This window comes from Dermacentor albipictus, chromosome 10 (genome assembly GCF_038994185.2).
Source record: "Dermacentor albipictus isolate Rhodes 1998 colony chromosome 10, USDA_Dalb.pri_finalv2, whole genome shotgun sequence".
In the NCBI taxonomy this organism is placed as follows: Eukaryota; Metazoa; Arthropoda; class Arachnida; order Ixodida; family Ixodidae; genus Dermacentor; species Dermacentor albipictus.
Genome location: NC_091830.1, coordinates 20,184,801 through 20,199,330, shown reverse-complemented (window position 1 = coordinate 20,199,330; position 14,530 = coordinate 20,184,801). Strand labels below are relative to the sequence as shown.

At 47.6% G+C, this 14,530-nt stretch overlaps 1 protein-coding gene across 2 annotated transcripts in view; it reads right to left on the bottom strand.

Annotated features, from left to right (window-relative positions):
* LOC135911479 (gastric triacylglycerol lipase-like) overlaps positions 1 to 13,745 on the bottom strand; it is a 46,061-nt gene extending 32,316 nt beyond the window's left edge. The window contains exons 1-2 of one of the 2 annotated variants that reach the window (XM_070527210.1): positions 13,212 to 13,745; positions 5,520 to 6,733 (exon numbers count right to left, since the gene is read on the bottom strand). In XM_070527210.1, the coding sequence (XP_070383311.1) occupies positions 6,170 to 6,733; positions 13,212 to 13,718 (1,071 nt within the window). In that variant the 5' untranslated portion in view covers positions 13,719 to 13,745 and the 3' untranslated portion in view covers positions 5,520 to 6,169. Of the gene's footprint in view, positions 1 to 5,519; positions 6,734 to 13,211 lie in introns of those variants that run through there. The other variant, XM_070527209.1, reaches the window with a different exon arrangement.
* Positions 13,746 to 14,530: the final 785 nt, after the last annotated feature.

Here is a 14,530-nt window from a genome sequence, read left to right as displayed (position 1 = left end):
AGTGTGATTGACAATTCTTTAAAACTCCGCGCACTTTTCAATGCGTCCGCACGCATCTGATCTCTTTCGTGTCAAGTTGGGCCAGCTATTACACTGGAAGGGACTAGGAGCTAGGATCAATGGTCCATATCTCAACAACCTTTGGTTTGCAGATGGCATTGTCCTGTTCAGCGACACTGGGTATGAACACGGGACTGTGGACCTTAAACGAGAAAGTGTAAGAGTAGGGTTTAATATTAATATCCAGAAAACAAATGTAATGTTCAATAGTCTCGCAATTAAGGAAACAAGAATTCATGGTCGACAGTCAATCTTTATAATCTATATGCAAGAGTAACGTTTATTTAGGCCAATTACTCGCAGGGGACCCTAATCATGAGAACGATATTTACAGAATAATAAAAATGAGTTGGAAGACATTACGCCAGACAGAACAAAATGATTGCCGGGAGATTACCGCTATCCTCAAAAAGTGTACAGTCATTGCATTTTGCCAGTACTAACAAGTGGAGCAGAAACTTGGAGATTAACAAAGAAGATTTGGACCGCGCAAAGACCGCGCAACAAGAAACGGAATGAAAAATATTAGGCCAACGTTAAAAGTCAGGAAGACAGCGGTGTGGATCAGAGAGTACACGGAGGTATCCGATGCTCTAGTTGACATTACGAAGAAAGCATGAAACTGGGCAGGCCACGTAAAGCGCGGAGCAGATAACCGGTCAACTACTGGAGTTACAGATTGGGTGTCAAAGGAAGGAAACCACTCTGCCGTCTAAGACGGCAGAGTGGTGCGATGAATTTAAGAAATTAGCGCGCACAACTTGGAATCAGCTTTGGGCAAGACAAGGGCAACTGGAGATCGTTGGGAGAGGCCTTCGTCTTGAGGTGCATATAAAAATATGCTAATGACGGTGATGACGACGAAATATTTCGTCTCTCATCTAAGCCGTTCTATGCACATGCCTATCATGTTTCAGGCGAGACAGGAACTTACCGCAAAAGGCCATCTAAGAGCCAAAGAATGTTTCGCAATAAGAAGAGAAAAAGAAAGAAAAATTAAGCTCGTATTTTCTCCACGTGGGGTTTATACGGGACAACCTGATTTGCCTTTTCCATGCGCGGAGGGAGTTTGGCATACAGACTCGCACCGTTTAAATATAGAGGCTATATAGTTTAACTGTGTTCAGTCGGTTTCCATCTTTCCGCTCTTTTCAGACACTATCACCGCGAGCCGTCTTTATTTATGAGCTTCCACGCCTTCCGATTAAGCCCCGAGCCGGTCGGAGCAAACCGGCACGCCCGCCCGCCCAAGTTGCTAGCGTACTTTCGCGTTTGGTTTGCTTCTGCCTCGTCGCAGACGAATTGTACTACGCCGTAGACAAGTTTTGCGCATACCTGCCTTACCCATAACGGATGCATTTACGTACGATCGGACTCGCATCGCCATGCTTTCTTTGCTATTTTTGCGTTTTTTTTTTTATTCTTTGTTTTGACTAACTATTCGTTTCTTCTGGGGCAACCATCTCGTCTACGCTCTTCTCGGTCGTTTTACTTTCCTTCTTTTTTTTTGCTAAATGTAATAAAGTGCAGCCGGCGCCTTCCTCGGACAAAGATGCGGCATGCATTAAGCCTTATTGAGACGTGTCAGAGGACGTGCATGAATTTTGAGTCGTCTGCTTGGATGTCAGGGACCATAATCGTCTGCTTCACGAGGAAATCGCTCGGGAAGTACCTATGTAAACCGTGTCCGCGAAATCTATAGGGAGCACAAGTGTCGTCTATATAGACAACGGAATGTGAAGCCAGTTTAAATAGCGCCAAGAGCGTTAGAAAAAGAAAACAGGTCGTTGCTTGTGCCGTTATGCCCCAGCATCTCGGCTATATTTCTTGCCTTCCGAAAGAGCTCACGAAAAGTGCAATTCAGGGGGAAATATTTCGGGGTTTCGGAGCTGCCGAACCCAACCGAGAGAAAAAGCTTTGATATTTGTAAGCGCTATATTCGTTTCGAAGCCTCCGGAATTAGCAACAGACACGCATCGCATGCTTGAACCGCAGTTTTAAGCCCGCATGGAAATCTTCAGGACGATCAATACGCTCTCGGCACTAGTTCACAGTTGTAGAAGCAGAGGTAGTACTATCTCCAAGGTAAAGACGGGTCAGTCGGATAGACAAGACAGAGCGCTGACTATATCAATCGATGCTTATTGTTCCAGTCTGCAGAATACACATAAGTCGTAATTAGAGAGGGAAGGAATGGCATCCTATAGAGGACACCATTGGTGCATTAAACCGAGAAAAACAACCAAGTTTCCCTTTTTTTTTTTGCACTGAAAGGTATAATCCAAACTCAAATACCTGTTTTACGAGCTCTACTCAGAAGTCGGGGTGACGAAAAGAAAATTCCGCAGAACCCAGCTCACGATGAATTTCGACGTTATAGCTCGATTAGTATATTGAATGAATGCAGCGATACGCCGAACTGTCAAATCCTTCACCTTTCTGTAGCCGGCTTCTTCAATTTTCTGTTGCCGACTTGTTCACTGATTGCTTCTTATCCTGCTAATGTATCCGGGCACCCATCCAGTAGCACATAACCGTTCTGGATGATCGGCCGAGAATGTTCACATGCGTAGTGTCGTATGCCAAGTTGGACATACCCTATGGTCCAAGTTGTCTGCTCGGGCACGTGACACCCATGGAATCAAATCTTTCTGGCACAGTCACAAGATAATCACCCGAACATCACAACGCGACGAGAAGACCGAGAAACAAACGGAACAACAAAACTGCCACTAGTTTTCCCCTCGTGCCAGCGCTATATCACTTTGAGACGATTGGCGAATGCGTGACCCTTTGTACAGCGGCGATTTGTTTCAATTCATCTGCGGAGCTCAACGTCCCCAAGCTGCACTGTTCATTACGAGGCAGGCAGTATTGAACGGCTCCCGCTTAATGCCGACCACCTGCGTGTTCCATAAGTGCGCCCAAGGCACAGTACAGGCGAGAGTCTTAGCCTGAGTAGATAAACAAATCGTCGCGTCATCGTCCGCACCAATGTGAGTAGGTCTATTCGATTCAGCCAAGTTTGTCTGCACCTTCTGCACCTATTCACGGTGCACTGCACCTAGACCCTCGATTCCCCGAGGTGCAGCAGTGCACCCTGCACCCCCGTGCTCGATTGAACTGGGTGCAAGGCAAGGTGCCGCCGTGGTGCACTGCACCCTTGAACCTTGCAGCGAGTGGGTGCAGCCCGGCACCCCCTGCACTTTTTCGTTTGAGGTGCCGTGCACCTCTTTCTGAATCGAACAAACCTGGTGATTGCGATGACCGCGAGCACTCACGGTCCCAGTTACGATGGCGTGAGCATCGCCGGCAGTGGGGAGCGCGCGTGCATTTTTCCAAAGCGAACGTTCCCGCGTGCCGCTCCCTTTACCACTTCAGTGTGCCGCGGCTTCGAAGCGAAGTAGATCACGTGACCTCCTGCGGTCGGAATGAGAGTCGCGCCTGCAGTGTCCGTATAATTTACTAAAACATAGGCCACCGTGTACTTAGACATCGAGCCAACAATTTCGTTTCTTTTCAAGCCTAAAGCCCCTCCATCCGCGCGCCACCGCCGCTCTCTTACCGCCAACCGCCTTTTCCCCTCACACCAAATCCGGTTCCGGCATTTCCGCTTCCGGCGTTTCCGCTTCCGGCATGTCCGGTTTTAAGATTTCCGGTTCCGGCGTTTACGCTTCCCGGAGTTGCGCTGCGAGAATTTCCACTGTGATTGCAGACGATTGTGAGACGCCCGTGCTTAGCAACCGGTGCTAATTTGAGTAGCTCGCTTTAGCCATTCCACCAAGCGTCATTCGTGTGCATCTACGTGCTTGTTTGCGTACGCTGCGCCCGCACGCTTTGCCTGTCGTCCCCTTTCTCTGACAAAGTGCGGAGAGCCATGGGCTGGGGCACAACACATGAACATAATTCGCCGTACACATCTGCTCGCGGCACAACACTAACACAATTCGCCGTACACCTTTGCACGCGTTACAACACGCGTGCACGCACCAATTTACTGCACACCTCCGCGCATATCGCACAGGAAAAGCACACTTGCTTTCACCATGTCACTGAATGCCTTCCACGCAAATTTGAACTTGTTATATTTCATAGCTGCACGTCATTGCAGTTCTTCACGCAGTGCACGCACTTGGGACGTTCGTTACCTTCGATCTGCCGTACAAGACAAGTTCAACCTCAGAATCAACAGCATAAACTCTATGCGTCTGCCGTACAAATTGGCGTCGCGAACTCTTTCACTAAAGTCCCTCCATACGTGCTGGCTGAAGGGGATGTATGCTTCAAAACAAGAATTCAAAGGGGACAAGCTGTTGTATTCCACTGAAGTAGTAGTTTGCGGTCGCTGTTTTCCAAATGCACGAAAAACGGGAGCGGTCTCCAAGCACCCAGGCACTGCATTCCACTGAACGTTGTCTCTCGAGGCACAACCCGTCGCAGGTTGACGCGAAGCAGCGAACACGACCAGATCGCCGATTACAATAGGCGGTGGTTCTTGGATGGAATCGCATTAACAGTTTCAACCGCAGCTGGTGCAATTAAAGCCTCTCCGTAGACGCGAAAGTAAACAACGCTAAAAACATAGCGTCACTTCCACTCGGAACAGGAAGCTGAAGTACGTAAGTTCCGCTTGACGCCGGAAGCTGAGGGGATGAGTGGGAGAGGAGCGTGGAGGAGGAGGGTAGGTTGGCGGTACTTAGCTTGGTCGGCGGTGGCGCGTGGATGTAGGGGCTTTATTCAAGCCGAGCGCTCGACTCGGTACACGGCCGCTTGGCGAAAGGCCCTGCCTTCGTCGCTGCCACAGGTGGACTGCATGTAGCGTCCCCTTAGCTCCTTCCATCAGCGTTCACTTTGCTCTGCTGTGCGAGAGGATCGCGTACAGGTTCGTCAAGCAAAGAACCATAAAACAAGTCGGATGAGTCGGTTTAACTGCACACTTACCCAACTGTCCCAACATGTCAGGCTGAACACAAGGGTGTCGTCCTTACATTGTGTTCCATGTTTAAGACAATGCGCAAAAAAAATAATGTGCCACGAGTAGATGCCACCAGAGAGATCGTTAGTAGGGGCGTGTCTGGCATGTCCTGCTTGCCAGTGGATGGCACTCCGTACTGTGCAGATTGCGTCGGCAGCATCGTGTTGCTGTTCAGATAAGTTTTCCGCGCTGCATTTCTCATTGTATTGTGTGGGATAAATTTTGCTTAGTACGTTTAGGTTTAGGTTTAGCAAAATTTATCCCACACAATACAATGACAAATGCCCCTGGTGCCACGAAACACCCACGCTGTATCACATAACGTGGGCATGCCAGAAGGTAGACGGGGTACCCGTTATACCAAACCCGAGTGCGGAGCAATGGGAGGGAGTGCTCTCCAGCGATCGCCAGGTCGACCAAGAAGGTCTGATTCGGCGAGCACAACTGGCAGCAGCATCCAGCGGAGCCCTGTACTAAGGGCAACCGACCGTTGTGCTAGAAGATGGACGATTCCATCTGAAGACCGCAGAAGACCAGCGAATCTAGAGCTGATAAAGTTTTTCACTCACTCACTCCGCGCTGCATTCTTTCTCTTTCATGGTGCGGCAACGGCTTACTGGAACAGCCGTACATTGTGCTGCAGATCTTTCAGTGCATATGTCACAAAATTAGCATTCAAGGCGCGGAGTATCTGTAGCAAAAAGATTACGCATTGTGGAATGACTAATTTAGGTTCTTAAATTAGAAACTATGCCTAAATTAGTTAAATATATATTTATACACATCTTGTTCATCATAGCACGGGCGATTATCGAGTAAATCCCGACGCCCGCCACGGCTGTAAATCTTTGTAACTGCGCCGTGTTCGTCTTTTCTTCCTCTTGTGCTCAATCAAAATTGCGCTGTCGCCCTACTTTCGCTTGGTTACCAAAAATAATTATATTTGTGATCTCCTATGTTTAATAATAAATCTCATGCTGTCGATATAAAATTAGCTGCACATTAGCGCTCATTCGTGCGTCACCTGCAGCCAATGTGTCCCACTGAAAAACGGTGTTCTCTTTTCATTTTCAACGTTATAACTACGCAGAGATCGTTCCGATATCAGTATTGGTTGTCCTAAAAACACGGCGATTATGTAAAAGAACGAGTTTTTTTCGTGGTGGCAGTGGACGAAGCCGCCTTGGTCACGCGTCTCACGTGCGCCGGAGGCTTTTTTGACGGTGGCGGGGAGACGGGGCGGGGAGAGTTCTTCCGCAGAGCCAAGACGACCGCTTCCCTGACAGGCCTGTTCGGCAGCAGCAGTACCAGAAAGATGACTATGGACAGCAGAGCGAACGCTGCGACCGCGTAGGACGCCGACTCGCCGCTTGTCGGCGCTGCTTTTGTCACCGCTGCTCCCGTCGAGCCCTTTGTGCTAGAGTGAACGGAGCCCATCGAGTGGTCGATGCCGCTCTTCGTGCGCCCGGCACCCGGCGGCAGCTGCCTAGAATTCCTGCCTTCGCTCGCGTCGGGGCTTTTCTCCGAAATCTTGTCGACCGAGATGGCCGCCCGCGGGAGCTGGCCGACGCAGGTACCAAGGCCGGGACTGGAGGCCCCGTCCTCGACCTTGGTCGCCGGGGCGCCGTCGAGCGTTGGTGCGTTGGTAGCCGAGGCAACGTTCCCGGCGTTCGCTGTGAGCGTTAACTCTGATCTGGCCTGAAAAGAAAGGAGAGCGGTGGAGATGGCAGTAAACGGGCTAAGCAGAGAGGAGTCTGGTCATGTGGACTGACTGATGAAGCCTGATCACATTGTGATTGTTGCCGATTGATTGAATTGAGTGTTTGAGCGATTGACCAGGACCGACAACCGAGTTATGAGGGACGTCATAGCGGGAGAGTCTGGATAAGTTTTGAAATCACACAGAAATCACTAGGTTCTTTTTTTTTACTTGCGACGCGATACCCAAAATATACGCTTCGCTTTTGCTGGAACCCAAGCGCCCAATCAAAATAGTCTCATATTGACGCATATTCCACAAACCAAATAACCTGATATGAACCCACATTTATTATATAAAATCTCATGTGATCTTATCAGATTATGGGATATGTACTAGATGAGATTATTTTTATGCGATACGCTTGCGAAACAAAGACGAGAGTAAAAGTGAAGGATGAATTTGATATTCTTGTGTGAACTTTGTTGTAACCTCATGACGTTTGTATACCATCTGCTCATAACTACAGTAAATGTGCTTATTAATTAAATAAACATCACATTTTATTCTAACGACACCATAGTCCAATCTTCAGAATGCTTAATGGCTTATCTGCGAGCTAAAATGGTTGGAGCGCCCGAATATAGTTCGGAATCCGTGACATCATACCGAATTATCGACGCTATACAGTGCGGGGTGAAATGCAAAGGAAAGTTCCCCTAATTGACACTGCTGATTACGCACCTTCTCACGCCAAATAAATACAAGTCAATTATTTAAAAATGTGCTTCACAAGACAATGCCTTTATTCTTCCAAATACCAGAAGGAAGCTCAAGGACACAATCGGTTTTCTACATTCTGTTCTTACTATTTCCTTGTGTGTTCCCAACGTATAAGACCTTTTGTTTGTTGCCTTGATAGTTTTTCTTGTCTGCTTGCTTGTTCGTTTTTTGTTTGTTCGCTTCCAATGTGCTTCTTTGTTTGCATCGCTATTTTTTTTCTGCTTGCTTTGCCTTTGCATTTGACATTCACCTTTGCTTTTTCCTTTGCTTTTGCCTTTGTTTTTGCCTTTCCTTTTGCATTTGCTTTTACTTTTGTTTTGCTTTTGCTTTGCCTGCTTGTTTTGCTAGCTTGCTTGCAAGCTTGCCTGTTTTCTTCCTTGTTTTGCTCGCTTGTTTTGCTTGCTTGTGTTGCTTGTTTAGCTTGTTTTGCTTGCTTGCTTTTTGTGCTTTGCTTGCATGCTCTGCTCAGCTCTGCTTTATGCATTGCTTTTTGCTTTGCTTTGATCTGCTTTGTTCTTTGCTCCGCTCAGCTTTGCTTTATACATGGCTTTTTGCTTTGCTTTGCTCTGCTTTGTTCTTTGCTCTGCTTTGAGCTCTTTACTTTTACTTTCTTTGCTCTGCTATGTACGTTGCTCTGCGTTGTGCACTGCTTTTTGCTTAAATTTGTGCTGCTTTGTGCACTGCTCTGCTTTGCACTTTGCTTTATGTTTTGCTCTGCTTCGTGTATTGCTTTGCTTTCTGCTTTGCGTTACTTTTCGCTTTGCTCTCCTTCGTGCTTTGCTCTGCTTTCTGCATTGTTTTGCTCTTTGCTTTGCTCTGCTTTGCTTTTTGCACTGCTTCGTGCTTTCCTTTTTCGAGCACGGTCACGAGCACTTTTCTTTGCACATTGTAACGTGGACAGTCACAGAGGAGGTGCGCGATCGTCTCTTCGCAGCCGCAGGTGTCGAAAGTAGGGCTGTCGGCCATTCCAATGCGGAAGGAATAGGAGTTTGTGAATGCCACGCCGAGCCATAGGCGGCACAGAAGTGTTGCTTCCGCTCGGGGCAACCCTGGTGGAAGACGGAGTTGCGAACTTGGATCCAATCTGTGAAGACGTGTGTTCGTGAATTCGCTGGTGTTCCACAGAGTTAGCGTAAGCTCGCATGCGAGGGAGCGAAGACTTGTGGCTGCATCTGTTCTTGACAGTGGTATGGGCACAATCTGGGCACCATCATGGGCCGACCGGGCAGCGTCATCCGCACTGTCATTTCCTGTAATTCCGCAGTGACCCGGTATCCACTGGTAGATGATGTTAATTGTGTCCCTTGTCGATTGCGTAATGGTGGAGTAGTCGGATGTCTGCGACTAATTGTACATTTGGTCCGTGGTTGAAAGGGGACAGCAGACACTGGAGAGCTGCCTTTGAATCACAAAAGATGGACCAGGAATGTGGTGGATTGGGACCTATAAACTCCAGAGCAGCACGAATAGCTGCGAGTTCTGCAGCCGTCGATGATGTAACGTGAGACGTCTTGAATTTGACAGTGACAGATTGAGCGGGAAGTACCACTGCTCCAGCTGAACTGTTACAGGAGACAGAACCGTCCGTGTAAACGTGAGTGCGGTCGTTGTGTTTTTCATGTAAGAATGAAAGGACGGACAATCGCCCCTTCACAGAAGAGAAAGTTCTAGGACACTGGTCCAGACGGGTTTCCGCACTCAAGGCCTTAAGGGCTTTGCTCCAGTTCTTAAGGACATGTGAATTGTGCGAACGCCTTTGACTATTGTTGCACGTAACATCGCGTTACTGTGTGCATTTTTTTCTCTTTTTTTCTTTTTTTTCTCTCCTCCTTCTCCTTTTATTCCCTTTACCCCTTTCCCCAGCACAGGGTAGCCAGCCGGTATTTACACTGGCTAACCTCCCTGTCTTTCCTTCCCTTTTGTCTCTCCCTCTCTCGTGCTTTCCTTTCGTTATTGCTGTGCTTTGCTTCGTGTTGTGCTTTGCTTTTTGCTTTCGTTTGCTCTGGTTTGTGCTTTGTTCTGTGTTTTGCGTTTTTCTTTGCCTTACTCTGGTTTGCCCTGCGCTCTGCTTTGTGATTAGCTTTTCTTTTCTTTTTGTATTGCTCTTCCCTGCTTTGCGTTTTGCTTTGTTATATGCTTTGTGCATTGCTATGCTTTGCACTTTGTTTTGCTCTGCTTTGCTATTTGCTTTGGATTGCTCTGCTTCATGCTTTGCTCTGCTTTGTGCTTTGCTCTGCTTTATGCTTTGGTTTACTTTGTGCTTTGCTCTGGTTTGTGCTTTACTCTGCGTTGTGCTTTGCTCTGCTTTATGCTTTGGTTTGCTTTGTTCTTTGCACTGCTTTTTTCTCTGTTATGCTATGCTCTGCTCTGCTTGCTTGCTCGCTTTCAGAATGTGTGCGTCAACAGAGCTCTCCTGAATCTCGACGTCATGGATTTTACAACTTCTATTTTCTCGTGTATGAACAACAGCTGGTGCAAAAAAAAAGCTCCTCAAAATTTTCTAGTTTGCCGCTTTAGACACCTCAGAATGCCGTCTTTGTTCAATGATGAACAATAAACTACGCCACGGCCGACGGTGCAGGACTTCAGGACGTCACGTTGAACTGGTACTTGTGCAAACTTCAGGTCAGTGTCGATACCCGATTTACTTTTGTTTCTGCGTCTTTTCTAGCATACCAGGCTTCCTTTCATAGTATAGGAGTAGTCGCCCTGTCATTGCAGAGGCGAAATTTATTAATACAGCTCAACTTCACTTTTATCGAATTCAGTATTCCTTTAACAGCGGGCGTAAGAACGTCCCCCCCCCCACCTTATCAAAACTTTCAGAATGCAAATGCATCGGCTTATGAATAAATATATTATTCTAGCTTAGAAGGAGCGCATTGCCACTGTTACCATTGACTGTCTTCGTTAAATTATTCCCAAAGCGCTCGTTACTTCAGCTTTTCGCCTACTGGCACATAAAACAATTATTCGCTCGATCTTGCAACACTCAATGATCATGTAGAATCATTTCACTAAACGTGACAGTAGAAGTACCGAAAGAGGCCTTGAGATTTGTTTATAGTTCATACGGTCAAACGTCAGTCAGTGAGCTTGTAACACGAAGTGGTCTGCTACCTGTTGTGTAAAAAAAAACGCATTCAATCATTGCCTGAAGTTATTGATTCAGATAAATAATGTTCATTTTTAATATGATCAAGACCTCATAGATTCTTACGTACTCCTCGAGTTACGCCAGTCGAAAACAACAGCGTAAGACTATAATACAGCTAACCTCCCAAATTAATTGCTTTAAGTACTTGTTTCCTGGAACAATCGTTAAATAGAATAATCTTATTGCTGATGTCGTAGTGCAAGGTGCATTCACTTTGATCGAAAGGCACGTTGTGTTTTACACCTGTGAAACTCTGTTCATGCTTCATTATCTGACATCGTCTTGTGCAAGTTTGAAGTATCCATAAATAAATAAATAGCATTTAACAATTGGTGACCGAAAGAACGGGCGGCAAGTCTGTATACTGAGGTACACCATGTACGTCAGGCGTTCACGGTCTCTACTCTCGCATCGCCTCATCTCCACAGGCTGATCACACAACCCTTATTTTTGCCTCCAATACCCGGTATACCACTGGCACTTACATGCTCGCTCGGTATTGGCCCAGCACGATTGTAACGGCACTGACCTTATTTTTGAGCTCGAGTAATGAAGGCGTTGGCTGTGCGGTCACATGCTGCAACAAACTCGAATCGTCGCAAATATTCCGCCTTTACTCCGAGGTAGGTTTCGTGATTTTCTCTTTGATCCTGCAACAACCCCGATAAATCTGCCTCAGACGACGAAAACGTTTTCAAGTGCAAAGACAGAGACAATGAGGGTAGAACATGGGCTCCCGCATGGTCGGTAACAACTCAGCTCCGTGCAGATTAGCACGCCGCACTACGTTCAACGTGTGCCAGAGCAAAGGACGCACATGGACAAACATGGACTCGTGTCATTCATTCTTGTTCGTCTCTCTCCTTTTGGCTGCTAAATGACGAACGTGACCACAGTCACTCAATCCTCTATTCTTGTACGTGCAGCACTAAACATTTCCTTTTTGCCTCCACGCTTCAAAACGTAGTTGCTGAGATATGCCAACAGAAGAAAAATTCGTCTTTGCTATGCCTTAAGCTACACCTCAAAATCTCTGTTTGTCGGTGTAACAACACGCTACCTTCAAAACAATAGTGGTGGACTTGGTTATCGGACATTTATGCACCCCCTATGCAGCAGTAGAATTTCAATACTTTTCGGCTTTCAAATATTGACGACGTTCGCGAACCACCTCATTCGTGATACTCACCTTTAAATTTGTGAGGTATAGTTGACAAAAAAACATAAAAAAAATGGCTGTGGCTTAGGTAAGGTTAAGCCCAGGATGCGAAGCATACTAGCCTTTATTTTAGTTGTTGAACCACTGTTTAGCCTGGTGAACTGCTGTTGCTTGGCTATATTTGGTTCGGCTAGACGAAGAAACAACTCATGCATTACTTCTTCGCCTTCAAGAGTGGAACGCGACAGCGTTCCCGTCGACCCGCCAAGGGGTGTAAGACAATGGGCTACAGGGCAGCTACTACGCGCCCCGCATTGGACGCGGTGAGCGTCGAGCAAAGCAGCGTTCGGCGCGGCAACGAAATGTGCGCCTGAGCAAGAGACGCACGCCTTAGAAACAGCGCGTTTCTAAGGCAACACCGCATTCACTAGAGGCGCTTTTGTACCGCTTTGAAGCGTTGTACTCGTGGCTCAGTGGTAGCGTCTCCGTCCCACACTCCGGAGACCCTGGTTCGATTCCCACCCAGCCCGTCTTGCAAGAGTTGAGCCAAAGCCACTTCTCCTCTGTCGTGACGTCACGGTGTCACGTGATTTCATGGTCACCGCCGCGCCTGAGGAGCTGGGTTGAGCCCTCGTAATATGCTTCGCATAAAAGTTTGAAGCAGGCGTCCTCAAGCTATTTCGGAGGCTATCGAGGCACGCATAATTGATAGTTTATCGGTTGAACACCCCAAAGACAATAAATTGGGGCGCCTAGACGTCAACGCTGCCGAAGCGTGGCATCGGGGCACTCTATATTAAATAAGCTATGAGAGACGCCCTTTAAAACCACGCCCTGTAGAATATTTTGGTAATGCACTACAGACAAGTTGGAAAGCGTCGCCCAGGGAATGTTATACCGCAAGAATTTTGAAAAAAAAGGTTCAGTACTAGCCGAAATTTGAGCAAATGAAATGTTTCGAGGTAATGTTGCGAAGAGGCGAGCTACTCTCCCGTAGCGGAGACACTCTCCCATTGCCTCGGCAAGAGCGGTATTACACTCAGTCTCGGCACCTGCGTACACTACCGATGCGCATGGGTTTTGTCAGTTTGCAGACGCAATTGTCACTGCGTCAACTGCGCAGATTGTAAAATAATTTACACCGTTGAAAGTGAATAAGAGTGTAAATCGGCTTTTGACTCACACCTTTAGACCCAGAAGTGGTATACAGGTGCGAATTATGGACCAACTTACACCTTTATTCAGTTTTAAGGGTGCAAATTATTTTACAACGCTCTACGCTTGTCTCTTTGCAATGGCCAAACTTGGTCGCAGGCCCATTAGCGCGATTCAAGCCTGATTAGAAGTACTACGCAGTGAAAGTGCCCGAACCACTAACCTTGGGCGCGTTCTCCTCGTGGCCGGCCCCGTCGTTGCGCTTGGCACCCTTCTTCCTGCGCTTCCTCTTTCTCTTGCCCCTGCGCTTCCGACGCTGCTTTACGGGCGCCGCTTCCTCGGGCTCGAGCGGAAACGCGAACATAACGGGCGGCAGCGATGTTCCGGCCACGGGGCTGCTTAAGGGGGGGTGCCCGGTCGCCGGCGAGCTCGGGCATATGACGAAGTGAGGCGTCCTTGGAACGGATGACCCGGCTTCAGCTGCACTTTTGCTCGGTTCCACCTGGCTAAAGTACATGGCGTCCACGTCTTCTTCTTCTTCTTCTGTTCCTACGTCGCGTGCGCCTCTCGCATCTATACGGTTGTTGATGATGATTTCCAAGAATGGCCAAAACCCAATGTGGGCGTGGCATCCACTACTGTTCCTAGGTCGTCTGTGCCTCTCGCATCTATACCGTTGTTGATTATGATGATTTCCAAGAATGGCCAAAACCCGCTGTGGGCGTGGCATCGACCTCTTCTTCTTCTGTTCCTAAGTCGTCTGCGCCTCTCGCGTCTATGCGGTTGTTGATGATTATGACGATTTCCAAGAATGGCCAAAACCCGCTGTGGGCGTGGCATCGACCTCTTCTTCTGTTCCTATGTCGTCTGCGCCTCTTGCGTCTATACGGTTGTTGATGATTATGATGATTTCCAAGAATGGCCAAAACCGGCTGTGGGCGTATGGTGTTCTACTAAAATTGCTACACCTACCACGAAAGTGATGGTTAGTATGCATGGATCTGTCTCACCTTCGTGCTCGTTACTTCCAGGCGTTATTGTGGCATTCTTTGTGGCGATTTACCTTTCTTAATTTCCAAGCGCTCAATTCTCTGCAAACGTGGTGAGGGTAATTAAACTCTGGGCGCATGCGCAATCACTGCGAATCGTTGCGTCTGCGAGGCAATGTTTTGTCCGGGAATGGTCAATTTGCAAAATCGCAAAGTCGTTTCGAAGCCATAAGGACGAAGTACAGGCGAATCCGTGTGCTGTCCATCATTTCGAGAATTATTTCCACACTGTTTCATGGCACACGTGCTCAGATGGAGACGTTTCATGTAAAATATTCAGGGGGTACATTTGTGAACGCCCTGTCGCCGTCTTACGCCAGGCGAAAAAAAGTTACTTTCTGTAAAATAATGCGCGCGCTGACGTATCTCGATCGCTCATCTGTACGAAAAGATAAATCGATTTTGCTTCTTTGTTTCTACATTCTATGTATCCCAAGAAATCTTTGTGTTCTGCAATGTAAACAATCGGTTGAAGTAGGACACTGTATTCTGG